Genomic DNA, 26,405 nt, shown 5'->3' on the forward strand with positions numbered 1-26,405 from the left:
AGGACAGCTCAGCAGGTGCCTAATTCAGAGCAGGTACGAAACAACCAGAAATCTGCTTCTCATCCCTTTCCCCCAGTCTTCCCAGAGCTAGAGTCCTGGCTGCTCGTACGGCCTCATTTGATAGGGCAGAGCATGGATGAAGATCCAGACCTTCTCCTCCAGGAGGTTTGGAGGCTTCTGGACCTTCTCTTGTGCTGGTCATTTAGCCTAAATAGTTACCGTTAGTCCAGATAATAATGACCCACTTACTGAGCACTGATATGACGAACAGGCATGTTATGTGTACATCTCAGTCAATCCCCACCACATCCCCATGGTAGGCAATGCAGGAAGGTCAATTTGATGGAGGAGAAACTGAGGAACAAATGAGTCACTTTACCTGGGTGCTAGTTTGGCTGGAATCAGGCCAGTCTGACTCCCAGGGCTCCCTACTTCCGGGGGTGATCAAAATCACCTCCATATTCAAGCACCATCCTGTCCGGTGTTCGACAGAAGAAATGCCATCACTCTGATGAAACTATAGGCGAACTGGCTTACTCATTCGTTCACCAAACACCTATGAAGCTCCTGGCTCTGTTTCTGGTAAAAGGATGGAGCCATAAGCAAAAGAAAGTCCCTGCCTTCACAGAGTTTACCATCTAGCGGTCCAGGGAGGTAATGTCACTTGCTGTGGTCACAGAGCCAGTAAGTAGCCATATCCGTGGGCCAACCAGAAGCTGAAGAGGTGGTCCTGGGGAGAGGTTCCATCTGATAGCCCAGGGTCAGGCCAGCCAAGGCTTGGAGAGCAGAAACTGCTTTGGCAACAGACTGGCCGTCGTTCCAATCCCACTACTTCCATCTCTTCACCTTGCAACCTTGGGCAAGCCTCTGCTACCTGCCGGGTGAACGGGGATGGTGAGGCCCATGCTGAGATATGAGATCTGGCAAGTGCTAGGTATAGGCTCTTCCTCTCCCCCTTCTAGAGAAGGTTTTGGGCTTCTTCCACTTCATGCACATGGGCCACCTTGGCTGTGGTCAACCCTAATGAACTGGCAAGAGATCTGGGCATACCTTAGCTTCATCAGTCACCTCTGCTTTCTGTGCTCTCATCAGTTCGTTCCTGGCCTCCTGGGGCATAGAATGGCAAGGCTTTGGAGTAAGTAGGCAGATTAATGGTAAAAGGTTGCAGCACATAAAGGACAAATTATAACAGAAAAGATTAAAAAGATAAGTCTGGCAGTGTGTGGAAAATAGATTAGAGGGGTGTATATCAGTAATATCAGCTATTGCCACAAGAATGCAGCATAACAAACCACCCCCAAACTCAGTGGCTTAAAATGGTAATCATTTATTCTCTCTCTTCTTTTTTTAGAGAGTGAGAGAGAGTGTGCAAGTCGGGGGGTGGACAGAGAGAGAGAGAGAGCGAGGGAGAGAATCCCAAGCAGGCTTCACACTTAGCACAGAGCCCAAGGTGGGGCTCGATCCCAAGACCCTGGGATCACGACCTGAGCTGAAACCAAGAGTCAGATGCTTCATGGACTGAGCCATCCAGGGGCCCCAAAGGTCACTTATTCTTGTAGTCTGCAGTTGGGGTGGCTCTGCTGCACGTATTTCTCATCCTTCATCTACCAGCAGTGTGTGAGCGGAGGCATGTTCTCATGGCAATGGCCAAGGAACTTGAAACGGGCCCACTTCTGCTCTATCCCATTGGCTAAAGCAAGGCAGTGGCCCAGGCCAAAGTTAAGGGTCAGGGAAATCCATTCTATCCGTGATGAGGCCTTGGCAAGTGTGCGGCTGCAGGAAGGGGTGAAGAAAGGGGACCAATTATCAAAATACCACAGGAAGAAGTGGGGGGGTAGTGTGTCCAGGTAAGAGGCCTCTGTAGACATGCATGTAAGCATTAACGATGGCATGGAACAAAGTGGTAGCCGTGAAAGTGGTGAGAAATATCTATGGGATGAATGAATGCTCATACAAGTTACTATGGATTGAATGTTTTGTTCCCCTGCCCCCAATGCCCCGCCAAATTAATAGTTGAAATCCTAGTGCCCAATGTAATGGTAGTATAAGGTGGACCTTTGGGGAGGTGATTAGGTCATAAGTTGGAGCCCTCATGAATGTTCTTATAAAAGAGACCCCCACAGACCTCCCTGCTCCCTTTTACAGTGTGAGGACACAGAGAGAAGTCTGCAGTCTGGAAGAGGGCCCTCTCCTGACCTGGCTCCCTGATCCAGCCTCTGCAACTGTCAGAAATAAATTTCTGCTATTTAAAAGCCACCTAGTCTGGGGCACCTGGGTGGCTCAGTTGGTTAAGTGACCGACTTCAACTCAGGTCATGATCTTGCAGTCTGTGAATTCGAGCCCCATGTCGGACTTTGTGCTGCCAGCTCAGAGCCTGGAGCCTGCTTTAGGATTCTGTGTTTCCCTCTCTCTGCCCCTCCCCCACTCACGCTCTATCTTTCTCGGTCTCTCTCTCGAAAATAAACATTAAAGAAATAAGAAAAAAATTAAAAGCCACCTAGTCTGTGGTATTTTCTTACGGCAGCCCAAACAGACTAAGACACACCTTGACCATTAATTTCACTGCTGAGAATTCATGCTAAAGACACAATCTAAAACATAAGAATGTTTATTGCAGTATTCCTTATATTCCAATCCCTACGGGCTGGAAACTATTGAAATGTGCATGAAATATAACCTCTGATCTCTAGGGCCTAAGGGAGTGTCACAAAAAGAGACTGGCTTTGGACTCCAATAGACCTGAGTTCCAATCCCAGCTCTACTGCTTTTGAGATGTGTGACCCTTGGCAAGTCATTTCACCTCTCTGAGCCTCAGTTGTAAATGAAGGAAAGGAAAAGTCATAATTTTATAGAGCAGGACAGAGAGAGGTCACTGGTGTCAGGAACGGCTTCCTACACAAGTAGGACTCAAGTAGGAGAAGGAGGGATATGATTTGCAGGTGCAGGAGAGGGTAGGCACCCTCAGTGGAGGAGATGGCATGGCTAAAGGCTTGGGGGCAGGGAACACATGGCCTGTCTGGGGAAAGTGGGGAAACTGTAGGATTGGGGCTGAGATATTGGGAAGAGTGGTGGAGATGAGGTGGGGTGGGGTTGGGAGCTTGACCACAAAAGACTCTGAGTTCTGGGCCTAGAGTCAGAGTAGTGGGGGGTGGGGTCAGTGAGTTGTATTGTGGTTCCACTTGGGCTTGACCCTTGCTTAATGGGCTATAATCCAACAAGTGCTTGCCCTGGGATAGTCCCTTTTGGGCAGCTAGACATTTTTTTTGGTTGTTTAAATATAGTCCTTTGTGTTGTTAATGGACTTTCCCAACATACATTTGGTGTCCTGCTATTAAACCCTTTACTTGGCACTTGGTGTCATTGTCCCATTCAGTCCTCACAGCAGCGATGTGGTAAGGATTATGACTCCCATTTTCTAGATGGGGTCACTGAAGCTCAGAGAGATTAGTTAAGAGTCTTTTCTGAGGCCACACAGCTCCGACCTCTGCCAGCAAGGGCTCTTTGCCTTCTCTTAGAGCCCCTCCAGAGTGGGGTGTGTGTGTGTGTGTGTGTGTGTGTGTGTGTGTGTGTTGCATCTGTGTCCCTGAGGCTGTTACTCTGTATATTGGGGCATATGTGGGGTTTCTGTGTACCCTTCTCTGTGTCTTTGTGTATAAGTGACTCAGCATGTGTCCCTATTGTGTGTTCCTGTGGGTCTGTGTGTCTTTGTATCTTCATATAAGTCTCTGTGAGTGTCTGGGTCCCCATGTGTGTCTCTGACTGTGTTTATCTCTGTACCTATGACTCTATGTGTCCCTGTATCCTTGTTGTGTGTTCCCGTATGTGTGTCTCATATCTCTGTATGTTCCCATATATTGTCTGTGTGGCTTTGGTGTCCTTGTAAGTGTCTTTCTGTGTGTATTTGTCTGTTTCTCTGGTGTATGTGACTCTGTGTGTCTGTATGAGTCCCTGTTGAGTGTTCCTGTGTATCTTTCTTCATGTCTCTGTGTGTCCTTGTGTGTGTCTGAGTCCCCTTATTAGTCTCCACGTGCATATATCTGCGTGGGATGAGTGGGTGACGTCTTCTCCATCACCCTCCCCATTCCCTCCTTCCTTGCTCATTCCATTCCATCTGAGGAGATGGTGCCCCTGGCCTCTGTCTCCAGCATGGACCAGCCTGGTTGCTGTGACCTGGCTGAGGCAGGTTAGCACTCAGCCCACCATCCCAAACCCAGAGTGGAAGCATCAGGGCTTTGTAAAGCGCACTGGAAAGGGCCCCCATCATCCTGACAGCCGCAGTGAATCCATTTGTGACTTCTCTGCATACAAACTGAAAAATGACTGTCCATAATAGCGTGGGGAAGGTTTCTCGCTCTGCATGACGCCAGCCAGAATTTATTAAACTTTCTTTTTTTAATTTCTTTTAATTTCTCCACCCACTGGACTTGAGTGGCTCATTAATCACAGACCGCCTCTGGTGTGAAGCCTGTCCTCAGTGCTGCTGTGTGACATCCGGCCATGCCCATCCCTCAGAGCAATCGGTGCCCCAGTGTCCTGTACCCACCCTCAGGCTGAGTCCCGGAAAGGACCAAGCTTATCCTTCATCAGAACATTGTCACTGCTGCATTCCTCTCTACACGATGGGATGCTGGCTGTAATTGCAAATGGCCAGGTCTAGACTGTGGAAGAGGGGGGCTTAAGAGCCTGTTTATGAGATGGGGTCTTCAAGTTTATTATCAACAGGATGTTCAGAAACCCTTGTGCTGGATCCCTCTGTTTGACCCTCTGGATCCACTCTGCGCCCTCCCCCTTCCTGCTCAAGGCCTGGGAGGCCAGCCTTTACCAATGGCTCCCTTGGCCCCTGGTTTCCTGTTGGGTTCCGCCAGTGGTGAGTCCCAGAGGGGATCAGAAGGTGGGAGAAGAAAGAGGTTGTGGTATTTAATCTCCAGGCTCACCCACTGTGAGGTCCCTCAACTGATTGCTCCTGTCAAGACTCTCACAGTCCAATGCCCCCTTTCTCTGGACCCCATTAACTGCTGTCCCCTCTTGTCCCTTTGGGCTTAGAAGTGCTACCAGGTCTTCTCTCACCTTCCCTGGGTACTGCACTATCCCTTGTGCACTCTGCTCATGCTTTGTAAACGGTCCTTTCATGAAGTTATCCTCAAACTAACCGATCTGGGGATGCTACCTATTTCCTGGCAGGACTCTGCCCAATACATTCCTCCCAGACCATAAGCAGACACACTTTTGTTATTTTAGATTAAAAACGGATGAACTATATTTGTTTTTGATGACAAAAGTGTCTACTGGGGGGAAAGGTCAGAACAATAAAGAGCTGTCATTTACCAAGTGCCTACTCAGTTTCAGGCAAGCATGATGCCCGTCACATTCCACATTTCCTCACGACACCCCTGGGAGGTACGTTTCACTAGCCCTGCTCTATACAGATGAGGAACCTGAGGCTCAGAGCAGTGATGTTATTTGCACACGGTCACATAGCAAGGTAGTGGTGGGCCTAGGAGTGGAAATCAGGTCTATGAAATTCCAGAGTCCTTTCTGTGGCCCTGCTCCCCCCTCAGAAGCCCTTGCTTATCTGAGCATTATTCATGATTGTCTTGAATTGCTCTCTAACCCCAAAATCAATAAAGGAAAATTCATTTGCTGTTGCCGGCTGGGCTCTCAGAGTAACCGTGGAGATGTGCCTGGTCTCGGCCTTTGGTAGGGCCAGACCCAGGATGCTTGTGATGGATGACATTGGTCCACCTCCTGCCATAGCTGTGGGCTAGAATTAAGAGCAGCCCTTCCTTGTGATCTCTCCCCTTAGAATCTGTGCCCTAGATCTATGCCCACAAGTGACTCCTGGCCAAGTGCTGATAAAAGTATCAGAAACGATGAGGGCTAGGGCTAGGTGAGTCTGCAGGGAGGGAGCAGGTTTCCTGCCCTTGGCTAACTTCACTTCTCCACTTGCCCACCATGGCTGTACCTACTGAGTGCCTACCCCTTCTTCTCCAGCTTTTCTAATATAACCAATCAGCTTCTATCTCATTCACTTACTCATTCATAGATTTACTTACTTAATCTTCCCTTCCTTCCTTCCTTGCTTCCTTCCTTCCTTCTTTCCATCTCCCAAACCACTATTATTCTTAAAAGCTTTCTGGCCTCCCTTTGGCTACATATAGATGAGACCAGGGGAAATGACCCATCTTTTGAAAGTCCAGATCAGATGTTGTCCATGGGGCCAGCCTAACTCCCATGATCCTGACCTTGTGAATGGTCTTGACCTTGCTTTGTTTGTTCAGGCACTTACAAGACTTTGGGTGGTTTCCCTATAAGAACACTACTTATAGTAGCCAGCCTGGTTGGCTCATTTGGGAGAGCATATGACTCTTGATCTCAGGGTTGTGAGTTCAAGCCCCACATTGGGTATGGAGATTACTTAAAAAATAAAATGTTAAAAAAAAAAAAAAAGGAACACTACTCAAGTAGAATTGGAGCTCCCCTTGAAGATGCAGACTAGGTCAAAAAGTGGCTGGGTGCTTGGTGAACCAGCAGGCAAGACAACGCTGCCTGCACCCTATCCCCTCCTGGCTAGCTACACTTTTAACATCTGACAGGTTGTGTAAGGGGTTGAGTCAAAGACTTGGTCTTCTACTTGGTGACCTGGGGCAAGTTGCCTACCTTTTGGGTCTCAGCTTTGTCATCTATAAAATGGGAATAATAATAATGCTTACATCATTCACTTTTTATGCAGATATAATGTAATAATGCTGGAAAACACTTTGTATGAGGACTAGCATGTAGTAACCAATTAGTTGGCTGAAAGTTTTATATTATCATCACCCTCACTTTCTAGAAGAGACAGCTGACCCCTACAGATGTTATGCGATGTACCAATCCCCACCCCCCGAATTAGTAGCAGAACTGGCACTTGAACACAAGCCTTCAGAGTTTAAGGCAGAAGCTAAGGCCAGGGAATCTGCTTGGTGCCCTGTGGTCCTTCTTCCCTGCCCTAGCATGAGACGAGACATGGCCCAGCCCTAGGATACCCTCTCTTCTTTGAGTTTTATCTATTAGTCATTAGGTTGCAAGTGACAGAAAGGGCAGCCCAAACTGACTTAAACAAAAAAGGAACTTATCCTGTCATGAAAAACCAGTGACTTCCTACCTTCTGGTCCAACTAATTTTGTGGTGGCATCATTCACAAGTAGAATCTTCTTGTAAAGTGGCAAAAATGGACCCTGCCAGTTCTGGGTTTACATCCCACAACCCCAGCATGAAAAGAACACTTCTTTGTAAATAATTCAGTAAAAGTCTCAAGTTTGAATCTTATTGGCCTGGCTTGACCATACAGCTGTCCTTGAACCAATCCCTGTGGCTGGGGGTATTCAAACCCTGACTGGCCAGTCCTTGGTCACATGGTTCCCAAGGTGGTGCCAGCCCTACACAAACCAGCAAATCCAAAGGCAGAGGAGAATAATTCTCCTTTGTAAAACCAGGGTTCTATCATAAGAAGAAAGGGGACTGGAGGCTGACCAGAAAAAAATAACAGCTTCCTATACAAATGGGAATAAGGAGGCTTTCAAGTTTTTTGGTGAGAATTATCTATAAACACATAGGGAATATTTCTGGTACACCTTTGGGCCTCTGCCTGGGATTCCTTTTTCTCTTATTGTCCTTGATATCCATTTGACCCAGCTGTATCCCCTTACCCTTTCCAGTCATCATTATTCCTCTCCCAACCCCTTCCCTCCCTCCTCCTCTCTTTCCTGAAATCAAAGCCAGGATTTGAATCTATGACTCTAGATTCTCATGAGACCCCAGTACAGAGGAGGAGGCCTTATCAGTCAGGATTGCAAAGAACAGAGCCCAAATTTAGCTAAATTAGCTGAAAAGGGAGATTTATTGCTCAACAGGAAGACCAAAGGCTCAGGCTCCAGGCTAAAAAGGGAGTCCTGCAAGGGTCCAGGCAGCAGAGACTTTTCCACTATCTTATTCTAGTGCTGTTGTGGCTGCTGTAATGGATGTCTGTCCTAACAGCTCTGCATCTCTCCACCTAAGAGTCTAAATCCCAGGAGAGAGTTTCCATAGGCTGACCCCTTGCCCTGGGAATGGGGCAGTGTGGCTAGAATCCCATCAGGACTGTGCTGGATGGAGATAAGGCAATTCTCCAGAAGGAAAGAGGGGTCCTTCTGCTTACTGGAAATCAAAGGATGGATATGGGTGGCCAAAGAATCCTGGAGTCCACTCAAGACTCATAAGTGGGTTCTCATGGAGCCATGAAAAGGAATACTTGGGTTTTCAGGAGGGAGACTGCCATCTTGTTGGGCCAAAATGAAGGTCTCAATCAGGACCCGCCAGGAACCTCCTCCTCCACCTGTTGTCACCCTGACTCATGGCCCAGTATTAATAGCAGATTAATACCTGCTCCTTGGGGTGTAGACTCCATGTATTCTGAAAACAAGCTCTAATTAGCCCGGAATGTTGAGATAGAGCCTGCTTATGGCTGACAGCAAGATAAATATACCTAAATGGCCAAGGTGATTTGGAGTTGGTTTTCATTTTTCTCTTGTAATAACAAAAGCAATGGCAGAAGTGGGGGCTTGTTATCTCTGGCGTGCCTGATGGATGACGAGGTGTCTGATCATCCAGCAACTGTGGCTCACAGGCGTCAAGCCATCTATCACCCGCCCCCACCCTGGCCCACCCGACAAAGCACTTCCATCCACATCAGAATTAGCATATATTCTCCTGAGATGATCCCAAGATAAGCTTGATGTTATTTCAAAAGTCAGAGACTCACTCTTTATTATGGGCTTTGAGATACCAGATTCTGGATTGAAGGATGGCTTTGACTGGAAAAAGCTTTGGTATATAACACAGACCTGAGTTCAAATCCAAGGTCCTGGCTGTGTGACTTTGAACAAGTCACTTCCCTTCTCTGAGCCTTGGCTCCTTTAAACAGACAGAATGATTCCAATCTCATAGAGCTGTGTGAATTAAACAAGAAAATGTATTCAGGGCACCCAGGAGATGGTTCCCATTCTCTCTATTTAAAAAAAAAAATGTTTATTTATTTATTTTGAGAGAGAGAAAGAGTGCACATGCATGAGCTGGGGAGGAGCAGAGAGAGAGGGAGAGAGAGAATCCCAAGCAGGCTCCATGCTGTCAGTGCAAAGCCGGAAGTGGGGCTCAATCCCACGAACCGAGAGATCAGGACCTGAGCCGAAATCAAGACAGAGCCCCTCCTATCCTCTCGGTTCTTATCTGTTGTCCCTCTCCAGTACTTACCTTCTCCTCGGCACCTACCCTGCACCAAGCCATGTGGGAGATGAACACAGACTCCGTCCTCAAGGAGATTCCTTCTCTTATATCAACACAAGTTAATTTACCAGACTAGCTAGCAGAGAACAGAGAATGGAAGAACAAACAGATAACTCTTGAAGGGGGTAGTGAGGATGTCTTATTCATGGGTAGAACGTTTGATCTCAAGCCACGTTCCCTCAGCAGACAGGGTCACTTGTGACCAACTGGGCCCTAAGATGACCACTAGGCCCTGTCCCAAACTAAGCCACAGATACATGTGCCACATGTGTACACATTGACCTAGGCCTAGGCACAAACACACATGCCCATGTGCACACCATACAGACCTGGACCCCCATATGCGTATACACACAGGTACACCCATACACACGAGGCAAAGTTGTACACAAATCTGTGCATACCATATACATAACACCCATGTGTATACACATACACACAAGGCAAAATCTATGAATGTGTGTACAGCATGCAAACATGGGCTATGTATATGTACACACATACAAGGGGCATGTGCAGTAGATGCAAAGACATGTGAGCAGCCAGGGGCACCCACACACATGTGCACGTGTTCTGTGTCAGCTAAATGCATCAGACAGCACTCCTCAGAAATCCCTCCTATGCATCCGGCTCCACACCAGCCCTGTGGGTTGGCAGTGTTCCTGCAGCCCCTGGCGCCCTCCCGGAGCCTGAGTTCCACTCAGCAAACTCCAGCTGGGCAGAAAATGGCTCTTTGGAAACCATCTAGACCACACAGACCTGCGATTGGTCTCTCAGCATGGATATAAGACCTCACAGGGGGCACAGGGCCCTGGGTTGGTGGGGCCTCATGGCTTCAGCTTGTCAGCCTAGACTGTAAGTGTGGAAGCCTGGCCTGGCCCTGAGCCCAGACAGGCAGACTCTGCCTGGTGTCTCATAGTGGTCAGCCTCAACAGTCCCTGGGTGTTATTCAACTCTGGACCATGCTGCTCTGGGGAGGGGAGGAGGGGGCGCAGAGTCTCTGTTCAAGAAGGGGAGAGGAAGCAGGTCCTCAAACAGCCTGAGCTCATCTGCTTCTGATTCTGCTTGTCCTGACTCTCTCCATCCTCCAGGGCCTGGCTTCTGCCCTCTGCCTCCAGGAAGCTTCCTCTGATTGCTCTGGCCTCTGGGTCTCTCTTTGTGCACCTCCAAGACTGCTCCTCACATTGCCCACTCTTTCTGCTGGTAAACATGCTGTCTACCTCATAGGTGGTGATGGAGGGAGGCTGTCCTTGTGCCCTCTCAGCTTGAAAGACAGGGCCAGGCAGCCTGTGTTCGTTCACCCTGGGCTGAATGCGTTCATTCATGTAGTCGTTAATTTAAAAATTCTTTACTGAGTGCTAGCTATGTGCCGGGACCTTGAAAAATAGCAGGGAACAAGATGCAGTCACACAAGAGGGTGTGATGGGTACCTATTTCAGCCAGGGTGGTCAGAGAAAGCCTCCTGGCATGCCCTTTCATCCAGTGTAAGTCCAAGACTCATGTGATAAGCCACCCCTGATCCCACAGGCTGGGTCTGTTCCCGCCCCAGAGCTTTCCACCTCACAGTATGCGGTAATACAACTTATATGGACACGTTCTTCTCCCCTCCCAGACTGCTAACATCCTCAGAACAATATTCCTATCTGGACCCTCTCAGTGACCCTAACACTCAACATATGACCTTCTCGGTCTCATGTTTATGTACATTTAAGTTTGTTAAGTTAACAAAAGGACAGATGAATGAACGAATAGATGAATGGGCATTTGCAGTAGGCTCTGAAGAATGAATAAGTGGCCCGCGAGTGGCAGGTGGCAAGGAGAGGGGCGAGAACATGGAGGTGTGAGATTAGACAGCATGTCTGCAAAATGAGTTTCACTGGTTGATGTTGGGGGCGGGACTGGACATGGAGTAAAGGGGAGCTGGCAGGAGAGGAGCCGAGATTGTGCCCAGATTATAAAGGAATTATGCCAGGCTAAGGAAGTGATCCCATAAGCAGCAGGGAGCCATGCAAGGTTTACCTTCCGCCGTATTCCTTGGCACCTACCACACTGCCCATATGGAGTTGGTGCTCAGTGAATGTGTATGGAATTGAAGGGTCCTGGAAGGAATGGACTGAGTTAGCGCTTCTTTGCCAGAAGCTGGGCAGTGACTAAGGGAGGCCTAAATGGAAGCAGAGTAGTCAGCTGCCAGGAGTCCTCTTGGCACCCAAAGAGCCCTCTTCCTGTCAGGGTGTCTGAAATCCCTGCATTAGAGAGCCATTTATTCGGGGCTTGATGTTATTTAGGGGGAGGCCTCCCTAGAGTTTCCAGAAAAGATGACACTCTCCTAATGGCAACTTATTGCCTACAAGAAAAGAACAAGGTCTTGGGGCTGGGGATGGGACACGGAGTGTAAAGCAGAACCCAGTGTGCCAGTAAGAATTTGGCCACTTCAGTTTCTTTTCTTTTCTTTTTTTAATGTTTATTTATTTTTGAGAGATAGAGTGGGGGAGGGGCAGAGAAAGAAGGGGACAGAGGATCCAAAGCAGGCTCCGCGGTGACAACACAGAGCCCAATGTGGGGCTTGAACCCACAAACCATGAGATTATGACCTGAGTCAAAGTCCATGGTTTAACCAACTGAGCCATCCAGGCGTCCCCTCTTCCAGTTTCTTTAGAGAAAACCCTGACCCAGACACTGTGAAGGAAAAATGGGGTAGGGCACTGGTCTTGAGGTTGTTGCTGGTTCACTGAGGGACTCAGGCAACCCTCTCCTCTGTCTGAGTCTTGGTTTCCTCATCTGTGCAATGGGGACGTAGGAGACCTGTGTTGTTTATGTACTTGTCATTCAGCTCCTCTTCTTCTAGTGGGTGAAACCCAATATGCCTTTGGAGGACCCCCTGAGTCCATGCTGTTCAGACAGGCTGACCCGTTGGCCAATCAGAATCATAGTGGTCTGTTCAGGAATGGGCATGTGACCCAGCCTGGGCCAATGGGAACTAACCCTGGGACTTTTGGGAATGAGAAGGGCTCTTTTGCTTTTAGGGTAACTCAGCTGGGACAGTGTGATCCCAGGGATGCCCATGATTACTTCTCCACCTTTGAGGACACTCAGCCCGAGAATGAAGCCATCTAGAGGAAAGTGGAGATTACAAACGGAGAAAAGGGACAGATTCCGAATGACATCATTTGAGCTTCTAGATCCTGCCATCCCTGAAGCTAGTCCTAGGTCTTTACGTTGTTGGTCACAGGTACCAGTACATCCGCCTTTTATTTTGCCTGAGCCAGTTTGGGTGGTATTTTCTCTTGCTTGCAGGAGAGGATCGCCCTGGGAGAGGCTCTTTCTTTCTGAGGGCCACATAGTTTTCTGTGGAGAAGCTGATTTGGGAGGCACCAGCATGTGGCCTGGTGAAGTGAAGATAAGGAGGCCTGGGGATGGTGCTTGGGGTGACTGCAGACACACACTGGGCTCAGTGGGGCCCACTCCAGAGCCAAGCATAGCAGAAGGAGAGCCCGAAAGCAGAAGAGAACAACCCAATGAGACAGGCAGAAGAGTTTCACAAAGGAGCGAGGGTTTCATGGAGGTTCCTCACTGGCTTTGCTGCTTCCCTCTTGCCCCCCATAAGCTTATAATTCACCAAGCAGCCAAATGGATGGTTAGAGAACAAATCAGGTCACATTTCTCCCCTGCTTTAACCCCTCTATTTCCCCACTGCCTTGAGAATAAATTCCAAACTCCTTACTCTGTAGAGCCAATAAAGCCCCGTGAGATCTGACTGCTTCCCACCTGTCTCTTACCTTGTACATCCCTGCATCCCCCGCCCTTCTGCACCCATGGTGTGACCAGGCCTATGCCTGACACCTGTGTGTATACTGGAACTATTCATTGAATAAAAAAATAAATCAGTGATTGAAATGAGAACTGAAAAGTTTCCAGTGGATTCATCATCAAGGAATTGTCACTCAGTTGGGTCAAAAATCTCCAATGGAAAGGGTAAAGGGAAATATGGATGAGAAAGATTTCTGGAATGAGTTTCTATGGAGAAAAAGCAGACACTAAATGGATTTTTCTTCCTGGAATTTTTATGATCTTGTGGAAAAGAAAACCTTCATTGTTTTGACAGCAAAAACAGAATATAAAGGAAAGAATTGAGTCTATATCCACACTCAAACCTACACATGTGATAAAATTGCATAGAACTAAGTGCATACACTCACAAATGAGTACAAGTAAAACTGGGGAAATCTGAATAAGATCAGTGGATTGTATCAATGTCAGTATCCTGGTTGTGACTTTGTACTATATAGTTTTACAAGAGGCAACCATTAAAAGAAGTTGGGCAAAGGGTACCCACAGCCTCTTTGTATTATTTCTTAGAGCTGCATGTGAATCTACAATTATCTCAAAATAAAAAGTTTAATTTAGGAAACCACTATGTAAAAAATATTAATACATAATTGAGATGGGCCTACTTCAGGCCCTTCTATATAGCTCAGAGTTGAAAAAGACCCTAAAATATATAGGAGACATCCTTGAACAGGGAGCAAAGAGACTTTGAGGGAGAAGACAGGGGAAATTAGGGAAGACAGAGTCTGGAAAATCAGAACCCACCCTGAGACTCAACAGACCTCCTGTAGGAAGGTGTCTGTGGTGTGTGTGTGGTGGGGGTGGGGGGAGGGATGTGGGTGTGTGGGTGTGTGTTGGGGTAGGGGTGGGTGGGCAGGCACTGGGAGTTACAAATTAATGTACAAACTCACCATTAAACTATCCCATTATTCATTTTCAAAAGCATAGCTGTCTTAATCTGATAAGCAATTACAGTCTTGAAAATCAAGCACACTTGTATTGTTAGAGAAAAAATAAAAGCAAGTGAGAAAAATATGTGCGACATAACGACTGGACTGTCAGCTCAGTGAGAGACCAGAGCAGGATCCTTTTTGCTTGGCCGGATCCTGGTCGCACCAGGATCCAGTAGTAAGGAGGCAGAGGAAGCAGGGGGTAGGGGAAAGGTGGAAGGTGGACCAGTGCCTTATTAGGATTGGCTGGTTCGAATAACTTCAGTGGCTCTGGGGTTTAGGGGCAATCTGTAACTGTAGCTGTCCCGTACTTGGCTTAGGGTGATAAGGGCAAGGAGGCAGCAGCCCCGGGGTGGTGGGGGTGTGGGCTCTGGATTGGTTAGTTTGCCTATGAAAGGTGTTCCCAGGTGAGTCCCTTATCATCTCTAAGAATTGGCTAATCCTGGGAGAGGCCCTCTCCCCAGAGTCAGCCAGAACCCATCCCCACCCCCCCCCCCCCCCCCCCCCCCCGCCCCAGGTCAAAGCATCAGAAACGCAAGTTAACACAGTGCCCAAGATCCAGAATAGGTCCTGGTACTTTCTAGGGGTTCAGTGAATATTTGCTGAGGGAAGGAAAGGAAGAGAGGAAAGGACAAACGGAGGAAAGAACGATCAGATGCCTGTACCATCCTCTCTAGTCCCTTGGGCAATGTGAGAACTCTCCTCTCCCCTCCCCTTCCCAGCCCTCCAGGAACTGTCCTCCTAACAGACAACTCAAATCCCTGATTATAGAAACACATCAAATGGGCTCACCAGGGGGCGAGCTTCCAGCCGGCTCACCCTCTACCAGGCAGCTTTTCTATCCATCGACACTTATCACTCCTTTTATGCCTCAGGTGACATTCTGTTGTTTTGTTTTGTTGGTGCTGCTTGTTGGTTTGTAGATAGGTAATGATGCAAAGAGAAAATTCAAGCAGCACTAAGGGCTGACAGTGAAAAGCAAGCCCCGGACCACTGGCCTTCCCTTCCCCAGCTCCCTGTTCCCTATCTGCACTGTTCTCACCCATCCCTCCAGAGAGACACTCTGCAGAAGAGCATAACAGTTCATCTCCCGTGCCATCACATGCGTGCACATGATGTACACATTGTTCTCTGCTCCGCTTTTTCTCATGTAACAATATGTCCTGGAGCTTATTCCACATCTGTACATAGGGAACTGCCTCATTCTTCAAAGTCAGAATATAATACCCATAGTTTTAGTTGGGTCCTAGTTGATTTAAGCAGACACCTCATGATAAACAGACATCCAGGCTGTTTCCAATTCTGGCTTCTAATAACTATGCTGCACCAAATGGTCTGTGCATACATCCTTGTGCACAGGTATGGGTGCCTGTGGGATGTCTTGTGGAAGGTACATATGTGTTACATTTTCAGGTTACCACCCATAGAGATTCTATCAATTTACACCTTTTCCTTATGTGAAAGATAATAGGTCTGTCTGTCTGTCTGTCTGATTTAATGCTTAGTATGGATGGCGAGTCTTCAAATCCTGGAGTCTGGCTGGGAGATGAAGCAGGTTTCAGGTTTGTAGTCTACACCAGCCAACTTTCTGACTCTGGGGGTGCAGGGGAGTCAGGAAGCAGATCAAGTCACCTCTATGGGCCTGGGTTTCCTCGTCTAAAAATGAGGAGAGGACTCTAGCTGGGGATCTGAAAGTTCCCTCCCACCTCTTATGTTCCAAGTCCTTCTGCCTCCCCAAACCTCTGTGTCTTTGTCTATAAAGTGGGACTACTAGTCTCTACTTTGTTTATCTTGCCAGGTGATGTGAGTTTGTGGTGATATGGTAGAAAGTTGGGTGCAATGCCAAGGGAAGGAGTGATAATTGAACACTTTTGGAATCTCTTTCCAGACCCCCAGCATGGCTGGGGGCATTCAACATGTACTCAATTAAAATGTGAGGCTGGGGGCACCTGGGTGGTTCAGTCAGTTAAGTGCCCAACTTTGGCTGGGGTCATGATCTACCAGTTGGTGAGTTCGAGCCCTGCATCAGTCTCTGTGCTGAGAGCCTGGAGCCTGCTTCAGATTCTGTGTCTCCCTCTCTTTCTGACCATCCCCTGCTCACGTTCTGTCTCTCTCTCTTTCTAAAATATGTAAAACATTAAAAATGATTTTTAATTAAAAAATAACTAAAATAAAATAAAATGGGAGGCTGAAGAAATATCGTACGGGGAGGCAGACTAATGTTGAGATGGTCTAGAGGTAGGAGATGACTTCACTGATGTCCCCTCACCTAAAATGTAGTTCCCTCTAAGTAGGCCTGGCTAACTTCTGTGTCTATAGGCTGACCAAGGAGCCTGGCACACTGTGGGTTCCCCTAAAGTGTTTCAGGATGGAGGCTGTACTCAGGACTAGATGTGGCAGTGTTCTCTTCCAATGTGATTTTGGGGACTGACTGAGGAACAAGAGCCTTATCATCCATGCTTTTCTCCTCCCTACATCCTCCCTCCTCCTTTGCTTTGATGGGGTGGGTACCAACAGACTTCTTTCTGGTCCAGGGGCCACAAACTCCAATGTCCTGCCTTGGTGACTGGGGCAACTAGGCTCAGCTCTAGCTGGCCAAATTCTTGGTCCCAAATTCTTCCTGGTTTTTAAATGTTAGTTATTCAGTTTTTTTCAAATCACTGTGGCAGTCAAACAAAACCATCTGTGAGCAGGTGGTGGCCCCAGGCTACCAGGTTTGGCATTCTGAAAACTGTCCCTCTCTCTCACTGTACAGATGAGAAAACTGAGGCCCAGGGAGCCGGAGGCATTTGCCAGAAGTGGCACAGTCAAGATCAGAACCCAAGTCCCAATTGTCCCCTACTTTTTTCCTCTGTCCTCTCCCCCCTTCTCTTTCTCCTTCTCTGTCTCTCTCTGTCTCTCCCTGTGTCTCTTTGGTGTTTGTCTCTGCTCTCAGTGTGCCTCTTTCAGTCTTTGTCACTATCTCCTATCCTCTCCCGTGTGTCTCGTTTTAACAGTGTGATTCGCTATCTCTCTGCCTCCCTCTGTCCTCTTCATGAGCGTTCTCTTAGACAACAAACCTTCGGAGCCGGGTGCAGAAGCGACCCAACATCAGCACCCCAGGCTCCGGCTCGCGCCTCGTCGCCGCCCCCGCCGCCCGCGCCGCCCCCGCCCCAGATTTCCGGGGGAGCTGGCGGGCGGGGTACCCACGGGGCCGGCTGCCGTCAGCGCCCCTTCCCGGCGTCCGCGACCCCTCCCCGCTGACCTCACCCGCGCCTCCGCCCCGCGCAGATATAAGCAGCGGCCCCTCCGAGAAGCGGGCAGCGGGGTCCGGGTCCTGCCAGCGCTCCCCGCCTCCTGATCCGCCGGCTCTAGGCCCCAAAACTCCGAACTCGGAGCCGCAGGATCTCGGACCGGTCCCGCGGAGCTCGCGCCCGGCAGGTAACCATCTCTGTTCCCTCGCCTCCCCGCAGGAGCGTCCGGGAGCACTGGAAAGGGAGCCCTCTCCACCAGCCCTGGGTGAGGCCGGGAAGAAGCCGCGGCTTTTGTCCCCCGAGCGCCTCCCGGAGCGTGGCACCCGCGCAACGGCTGGGGCGCTGCGCTCATACCCCCCGGGGCTTCCACAGCGCGGGCCGCGGACTGGACGAGGCAGCTGATGGTGCGGGCACACTGGTGGCGTTCACTCCTGTGCGCTCACGTCCCGGCCTCTGCAACGCTCGGCGCCCAGTGTCGGTCGGATGGAAAGTTCTCCATCCCACCCTTGCCTAGATGGCAGCTGTAGGTCCGCGCCGGGACGTCGGGGCAGAACTGGGCAGAGCTGGGTGTCCGGCGTCAGAGCCTGAGGGTTAGAATCCGAATCCTGACGTTAGAGACTGATTTTCGCGTTGGACTCGAATCTTAGCCTTAGAGTGTCAGCCTCAGCGTTAGAAACAATTTCACCGTTGAAATTAGGATTTTAGAGTCAGAACTGGTGGTTTCCTAGCTTAGCCAAAGAATCTTAGCATTGGAAATAGAATCTAAGAGTTGGAATTGGAACGGTGACACGGGAATTCGAATGTTGGGAAAGGAGCGTTGGACCAAAAATGTGGCGCCGGGAAGAATCTTAGCCTGCGACGCAGGAATTAGCATTGTGGCCGTCGGGCCCCGCGCTCTTGGTGGCTACACTCCTGGCGAGCCTGCAACGCGCTGGCTTTCCCAGGTCCGGGTGACACTGAGGAGTGGCGGTGGCGATGGGGTTCCCACAGCTTCCAGGCTCGCGCAGGCACAACTGGGCGCGGGCAGGTACTCCAAGCATCTCTGTGGGTGAGGACACTAAGAGCCTGAGGCTGCCCCTACCCCACCCTAAGGTGGCAGGTGGTCCTGGCCGCAGGAGGGTGTCTGAATTTGTTACCCACCTTGGGGCCCCGCTGGGACAGGAAAGGGGGAGATGGTGGAGGGCTGGAAGAGGGGCTGCGCCCACTTATACTCTCTGTACTCCCAATCCTAGGCCCCGCAATGCCTGGCCCTTGGTTGCTGCTCGCCTTGGCGTTGACCTTGACCGTGGCTGGTATTCCCGGAGGCCGCACCCAGCCAGAGGTGGCCCAGCATGAGGCCGGTGAGCACGCAGGCCTGGACGACCTATTGCGCCAGGCAGAGCGCCTCCTCCTCCTCCAGGAAGACCTCCTGCGTCTGCGAGGGAATCAGGACGATGGAGAATCAGGTGAGGGGTGGGTCTGTCCTTCCTACCAGAGGCCCCCAAGAGGGTTGGGGGAAACCCAGATGCAGAGGTGGGGAGCAACTTGGTCATCCAAACTCTTGCCTTTCAGAAGCTTAGAAACTGTTGGCCATAACCTCCGCAGGATCATGAGCTGACCTTTTTCTGAGATCAGATTTCTATTCCATGCCCATCCTGGGAATGTTTTACAGAGAGCAGGCTTCCAGTGGGGAAGATTCTGTGCAGGGGATAGAGAAAAAGTCTCTCTGTATGTGACAGTTTTAATTACTACTTACTAGACTCATATATGCCAGGCACTGTTCTAAGCCCTTCAAACACTTTATCACACTATTTAATCACCCTAACAAGCTCTTAGACTGATACTGTTATTACTCATTTTACACAGAAGAAAACTGAGGCTCAGGAAGTTAAGTAAGTTGCTTATGGTCACACAGCTAGGGAGTGGCAGAGCTAGGACTAGAACCAGAGGTCATGCTTTTGACCATCTGTATCTGTGTGTGTGTCTGTGATGTCTAAGAGGCTGTACAAGGCTGTGACTCTGGATGAGTGCTGCAGGGAATCTGCCTTAAGTAGGAGCAAGGCTGGAGTGGGCACTTGGGGGTCAGGAGGTCCCTCACTGGCCCCTTTCCTTCCCCAGAGTCCCAGATCATTCAACCCGACTGGCTCTCCAAGCGTCAGCATCCTGGCAAAAGGGAGGAGGAGGAGGCAGAAGACAGAGTTGAAGAGGAAGAAGAAGGAGGGGCCGTGGGCCCCCACAAGCGGCAGCACCCTGGCCGGCGGGAGGATGTGGCTGCATGGTCAGAGGTAACCCAGCAGAAGCGGCAGCACCCTGGCCGGCGCTCCTCCTGGCTTGGGTACACTTTCACCAAGAGGCAGCACCCAGGCAGACGGCTGGTGGATCCCAAGGCCCAAAGGAGCTGGGAAGAAGAGGAAGAGGAGGTGGAGGAGGGAGAGCTGATGCCTGAGAAACGCCAACATCCGGGCAAGAGGGCTCTGGGAGGCCCATGTGAGCCTCAGGGAGCCTGTGGTCAAGCCAGCCTCCTGCTGGGGCTCCTGGATGACCTGAGCAGGGGTCAGGGGGCTGAGGAGAAGCGGCAGCATCCTGGGCGGCGGGCGGCCTGGGCCAGGGAGCCCCTGGAGGAGTGAAGCCAGCTTCCTATCAAGTTTGGGGTCTAAGAATGTCTTAAGCCCTGTGGGTCCTATTCCCTTTGTGACCCCTGCTTTCCCTCCTCCTTAGATCCCTGACCATAAACCCAAGCCCCCTGTATGTACAACACCCAGTTCCCTGGCCTTGTTCCCTCTCCCCCTTCAGGGACATGAGAACGGGAGCCTGAGTTAAAACCCTGGATTACCCCACTTTGCCCTGTTGGCAGGGGACAGATCCCAGAGTCCCTCTCCCCGCACCCCCACAGGTTGCTCCCCTTCCTTAGCCCTGGCTAAAAATGACCCTTCTGTGTCTTTTAAGGGATCCCCAGAGAGGAGCAGGGTGACTGGGTCCAGCAGCCAGTGAGGTCAGGGTGGGATTGAAGATGTGATGTCCAAATCCAGTTTCTATCCCCTGCTCCATGAGTCAAGATTTGCCACATGTCAACTTTATTTACCTCCAGAACTGGGGGTCTCCTCTGCTTCTTGGGCCTCCTTTTTGTGGGTGTTCAGAGCCCTGACCCATGGCTATGTTCTGCTTAGGGTAATGATGGCAGGTGGAGGCATCCTGTGCTGTGCTGTGCTGTGTGGCGGTTGTGGGAATAAAGATGTGCGGGCGTATGTAAACAGCCCTGAATGCTGAACTTGTATATAACCCTCTAGGCGCCTTCCCCTTGTCCGTGATCATCATCTGAATGATAATAAAACATGCATCCAGATAATCTTGGAGCTCTGTGGCTCTAGTTTTTTCTCAGCTGGTGTGGGGTTTCTCTTTCTAACATTGAGGGGGACAGGATTAAGGCTCCTCAATTCTGTTGAGAAGGGCATCAGGGCTTGTAATCGTCATGGTTCAATGGCAAGAATCAACAATCTGTGTCATCCAGCAGAGACAATGAGGACATAGGACTAGGCTGTGGTTGGGAACTCAAACTAGCAGCCTTCTGGGCCTGGGCAGGAAAGCAAGCCAGGTGCAGGACAAGAGGGACTGGGGCAAAATGAAGAGGCCAGCTAAGTGGAGACACTTAAATCCAAAAACTTGAACATCATGTGAATCAAATAATAACAGCAATGTATACACAACACTTGTTATGTGTCAGTCACTGTCCTGAGCAATTTACATATACTAATTCTTTTCTTTTTTTTAGTGTTTTATTTTTTTAAGTAATTTCTACACCCAACGTAGGGCTTGAACTCCCAACCCTGAGATTGGGAGCTGCAGACTCCTCCGACTGAGCCAGCTGAGCTTCCCTATATTAATTCTTTTAGTCCACACAATAATCCCTCTAGGTATTATTACTATTATTATGCCCATTTTCCTGATGAAGAAACCAAGGTACAGAAAGGCTAACTAACTTGTCTGAAGCTGAGTTTGGCCCACTCACTGCTGGTTTGCAACCTCTGATTTAAACTGGCCTCCCAGGGGTACCCAGGTGGCTTAGTTGGTTAAGCAGTTAAGCCTCCGACTCTTGATTTTGGTTCAGGTCATGATCTCACGGTTTGTGGGATCAGACTCCTCACTGACAGAACAGAGCCTCCTTGGGATTCTTTCTCTTCCTCTCTCTGCCCCTCCCCAGCTAGCTCTGTCTCTCACTCTCAAAATAAATACACTTAAAAACAAATAAACAATCAAACAAACAAACTGAATTCCCAAATTTTCTCAGGCCTAGATTCTGAATTAGACCACCATTTGTTTGGTGGATGGATGAGCTATTCGGCTTTTCTGCAAAACAGCTTTTGGTCACTTTCTTGGGCAGTGGAAGGAGGGGGCTAGAAGGGTATCTGAGCTCCAGCTCCTCTCCTTGGGGGACACATGGTTCAGGTGTGGTCGGGACAGAGGAAGACTTGTGGTTTATTAGATGCATGCACACCCACATCTCCAAAATTATTCCCCAAAGCCCTCTGAAACATTAAGCATTTGATGGATTTGTGGATTTTTCTCACTTTCAGATGAAAGAATCAACACAGAGACTAGTGTCTTGCCCCAGGGTGCATGAAGCATGTAGGGCTGGCCTTCCTTTATGCCTGACTTTCCACCCCACTGGGCTGCCTTCCTCTGGAAGGTCTTAAGACACCCTTAAAACACCGTCACCATCAGGGCAAGTGGGGCCCTAATAACATTCCCTCTGCTCACAGTACCCCTCTGAAAGGTGAGTGCCCTAATAGAGGCAATGTGGACCACTGATACAGTACTTCCTTGGTGCTCAGTGCTTATAGACACTTTCTCAGTGAATCTCGTGACCACCCCAGGACAGTTACCATGTCCATGCAGTTGAAGAAAGTTGAGCTGCAGTTGAGTGTGAATAAGTGGAGCCCTTGACCAAGGATATACTCTACCCTCTTCCGCTTCCAAACTTGATTGATATGGGAGGTGGTGTTTCCTCCTCAGATATGGGAAGACTTGAAGAGAGTGAGAAACCCACCTCCTAGCCATTTAAGGTTTTTCCCTCTGCTCCTGTGAGTGATTGTACCAATGCACATAATGGAAAGGATTGGGCGTTGGCTTCAGTCCTGGACAGATGATTAAACTAGTTGGAGCCTCAGTCTTCTCATCTGTAATATGGGCACAGCAATCCCTACGCCTCCCTCAGAGTTTTTCTAAGAAGTAAATGGGACGCAGTAATATGTGTACAGTCCTTACACAGTGTGTGGCCCCAAGTAGACCATTGATAAACAACATTTTGAGCTCTACCGCCCCAGGACCAGAGGGACTCAAAACTGAACCTTGCAAAACAATTTACTCTTTCTTTTATTCATTCTCCAATCACACACACACACACACACACACAAAGTAAAACAAAACAAAACACATTTAAAAACAAAAATCAGTTACGGGCGCTTTATTATGAGTCCATGCCGGGAACTGGAGCTTTATGGGTCTATGTGCTGCTCCCCCAAATACTCCCTCTCCTTCCCACTCTTATACTGGTGCTTTTTGCCCAGCTTAGGATGCTGAGACAGAGATGCTCCACATGCTTCCCTAAACTCCCCCAGCCTCCCTTGCACTTGGGGTGAAGTCATAACTAGCCCTGGCCAATGAGCTGTGAGCAGACAGGTGTCACTCCCCAGCTGAGGCAGTTAGAGCCCATGAGTCTCCCTTACCCCTTTCTTCTTGCCTTAGAAGCCTGGGGGGGGGGGGAGTGCCACATGTTGAGATGGCAGAACACATGACGGGAGGATTCTAGACCCCAGAGTCACAAGGTAGAAGTTAGACACTGCACACCCACATCAGACTTCTCATGTGTGAGAAATAAACTCGTATTAAGTCACTGAGATTTCAGGGTTTATTTGTTACTGCGGCTGACTTAGCCAATCCTGACTAACACAGATGCCTCCTCCCTTGGTCTCTCTCCACTGAAATCCTTCCCATCTTTCCTTTCTCACATATGTCTGCCTTTATTGAAGCTACTTAGATCAGGGCCCAGCATGAAATAGGTGCTTCACTGAGTGGATGTGGAAAGCTTCAGGTTACTTCTATCTTAGGTCCCCCAGCCTAACTTCCTGGGGATCCCTGCCCTTAAGGGGCTCCCTTGCCAGTGAAGAGACAGACAAGCAAACAGATGATGGCCACTTAGGGTAAGAAGTGTTGATTTTGGTGAGCAAAGCATGCAAGGGGAGCACAGACGAGGGGTCATTGGGTGAACAGGCTTCCCGGACGGGGAAGCATCCAAGCTGAGTCAAAGGATAAACAAAAGGAAAGACATTTCAGGCAGAAGAAAAAAGCATTAACAAAGGCTTAGTGGGAAGAAATAATGTGTTATTGGAGTTGCTAACATCTGAAATCTGAAGTATTTTGGATCCTCCCTTTCCTCTTCTACCTTGTCCTCTAGCCCTGAAGGAGATGTGACTCATCCAGGCTTTGTGCTTTATCCAGTCCTCCCTCTCTCTCCCTGGTTCAGTCCAGTCCCCACACAGGGACTCAGACCACCATGGTTTGGATGTGTAAGAAAGCAGTGTGGTTTGGAGTGGAATCAGGGAAGGCTTCACTGGGGGGAAGGGACAGCTTTGAAGGATGAAAGAAAAAAAAATTCCTGAGCACTTCCTCTGGGGCCAAACATTAGGAAAAGTACTCTTTTTTAAATTTCATTATTTTTTTTAGAGACAGAGAGGGCGCTGGGGACGGACACAGGGGGAAAGAGAGAATCTCACGGCAAGTTTCATGCTCAGTGTGGAGCCAGATGGGCGGGTGGGGGGGCAGGGACTTGGTTGTCAGACCCATGAACCATGAGATTATGACCTGAGTCGAAGTCAGACACTTAACCTACTGAGCCATCCAGGCACTTCTAGAGCCTTCTTCTCTCCTACTTTTTATATTACCTGTGTTCCCTTCTATGTGTTTTCCTGCACTGTGGAGGTTGGAAAGCAAAGACTTTATTTCTCAGACTCCCTTGCAGCTAGAGTCTTGGATTCCACAGTAAGTTCTCCACATGGACGCTTTCATGTGAGATTTGGAAGGCTGCTTTGACTACTCCTGCTGAAAAGCAGGGCTATAGTGAGGTGTGATGTTTCTGCAACAGCTTTCTGGTATCCAAACCCTAGCTTTGGAAGTATCTAGAGTCAGTTATGGATAGCAGCTTTCTGTCCAGCTTCACAGCTTTACCAGTATGGTTTTTTTCTTTTTCTTTTCCTTCTAAACAACTTTATTAGGCATATGTTTTACATGTAAAAATTACCCTGAATTGCAGGCATACAATTCAATGATTTTTAGTAATTTTTTAAAAACATTTTCAGACCCCCAGTAAGGTAATGCTTACAATGAATCTCTCTCCCTACCATCAGCCCCAGGCAGCCACTTACTACTTTTTCTCCATCAATCTGTCTTTCCTAGACATTTAATACATATAGAATCATTCAATATGTTGTTTCTTGTTCCTGGCTTCTACCAATTAGCACTTTTTTGAATTTCATCCATGATGCAGCATGTTTTGATAGTTTGTTCCTTTTTATTGCTGACTAGCGCTCCAAAGAGTGAGTTGTCAAGTTCAATAATCCCAATAGCTGTCTCCTCATTTCCCACTTTCCTGAGTGGAAACAGAGGAAACAGCTTCCCTGGCAGGCCACTTATGTGGCATCACTCTGCAATCCTGCTCCTTAAGCCCTTGACAATTTCATAAACACCTAGTTCCAAAAGTGATTCTCAAAATATTCAACAATTGGTTTAAGACAGGCATCAGTGAATCAGGACACATGTCCAGTTACAATGGATGGATTCAGATACACTTGTGAGGCCACAGCAGTGCCAGGGGCTGAATGCCAACCCTGCTGTGTTACCTCTTTTTGCTTAACATTTCCAAAAGGATTTCTGGTTGCTCTGCTGAATCTGATGATTCACACTAGGTAACTCCTTACTCCTCCTTAACTGTCACTTCAGATGACACTTTGTCAGGATGTGGCACTGTATCTCTCCTGCCCCTTCCTTGAGGCTATCACAGTTTGTAATTATATCTGTCTTAGGCTGGGTGCCCCCAGCACCAGACCCCCGGACAAGGATTTGAGTCCAAGTAGTTTACCTGCAGGGTAGTCCCAGGGGTGCAAAGAGTTTGCTTGGAGAGTGATCCCAGGAAGTGGTCTGAGAGTTGAGGAGTGACTGGGAAAAGGGAGGGAAGTACATGTGGAATGCGTCAGTGAGCAGGTTTTCCTTGGGAAACTGTAGAACACGCCTTAGAATTGTCCTACTCGATGGGGTGAGGAAGGTGGAGATTTTCCACTGATTCCCTTTGATCAGGGGGTGGGGGCTGCTCCTGGGGATGTTAACTTCCTGATGCTTCCAGCTTGCCCTGTGTGCCTGCCACAAGAAGGAGGCCATTGCGTGAAGAATCTCAGGATGCCATTATGTGTACTGCAAAGGTGAGAGCTGAGGGGATGGGGTGAGGTACCAGTAGGATCTGTCATAGTCCTCCTGGGTGATTTTTTCATAAGAGACTCCTCCCTCACCAAACTCTGTGCCCCGTAAAGCAGGAGCCACTCTTGCGCCCCCAGCACCTATGACAGTGCCTGGTGCAGAGCAAATATTTGTTGAGTATGAATGAAGGCCACTCGCTAGGCTGGACCTGGGATTTGAGACCAGGTCTGCCTTATTCCCCAGTCGGAGAGCAAGGTGGTGAGGCAAACCCATATATCGTAGGGTGCTATGCAGTCACTATAGACCTGCGAACCCGGCCCCACGGACAGACGGCCACGGAGCTGAAAGCTTATGTTGCAACCCAGTGCAACATCTACCCAATTACTCTGCCTTTTGAAACACTTTGGAGGGCACAAAGGGGCCCTCTTCAGGGGCCAGTTTTCACCTCTGCACTGTGCCACCAAGAACCTAGTTTGTGCAGGGCACTGTGGAAGGCACTGTCCACCCACCTTTTCCACCCCTACTTTATTGGTGGGAAATGCGTGGCTCAGAAGTGAAACGACTTGACTTGTCCAGGCCACACGTCTCATGTGGACGGCGCCACGGGGCTCACCTGGGTTCTGTAAGACAGCAAGTCTGGCAGTCCTTCTTCTCC

At 49.1% G+C, this 26,405-nt stretch overlaps 1 protein-coding gene across 2 annotated transcripts in view; it reads left to right on the forward strand.

Annotated features, from left to right (window-relative positions):
• The window catches only part of TRH (thyrotropin releasing hormone), a 69,473-nt gene extending 48,840 nt beyond the window's left edge, over positions 1-20,633 (forward strand). The window contains exons 1-3 of one of the 2 annotated variants that reach the window (XM_042979557.1): positions 17,298-17,495; positions 18,541-18,753; positions 19,406-20,633. In XM_042979557.1, coding sequence (XP_042835491.1) covers positions 18,549-18,753; positions 19,406-19,914 — 714 coding nt within the window. In that variant the 5' untranslated portion in view covers positions 17,298-17,495; positions 18,541-18,548 and the 3' untranslated portion in view covers positions 19,915-20,633. Of the gene's footprint in view, positions 1-17,297; positions 17,496-18,540; positions 18,754-19,405 lie in introns of those variants that run through there. The other variant, XM_015542570.2, reaches the window with a different exon arrangement.
• Positions 20,634-26,405: the final 5,772 nt, after the last annotated feature.

The sequence above is a fragment of the Panthera tigris genome, chromosome A2 (assembly GCF_018350195.1).
Source record: "Panthera tigris isolate Pti1 chromosome A2, P.tigris_Pti1_mat1.1, whole genome shotgun sequence".
NCBI classification, from domain to species: domain Eukaryota; kingdom Metazoa; phylum Chordata; class Mammalia; order Carnivora; family Felidae; genus Panthera; species Panthera tigris.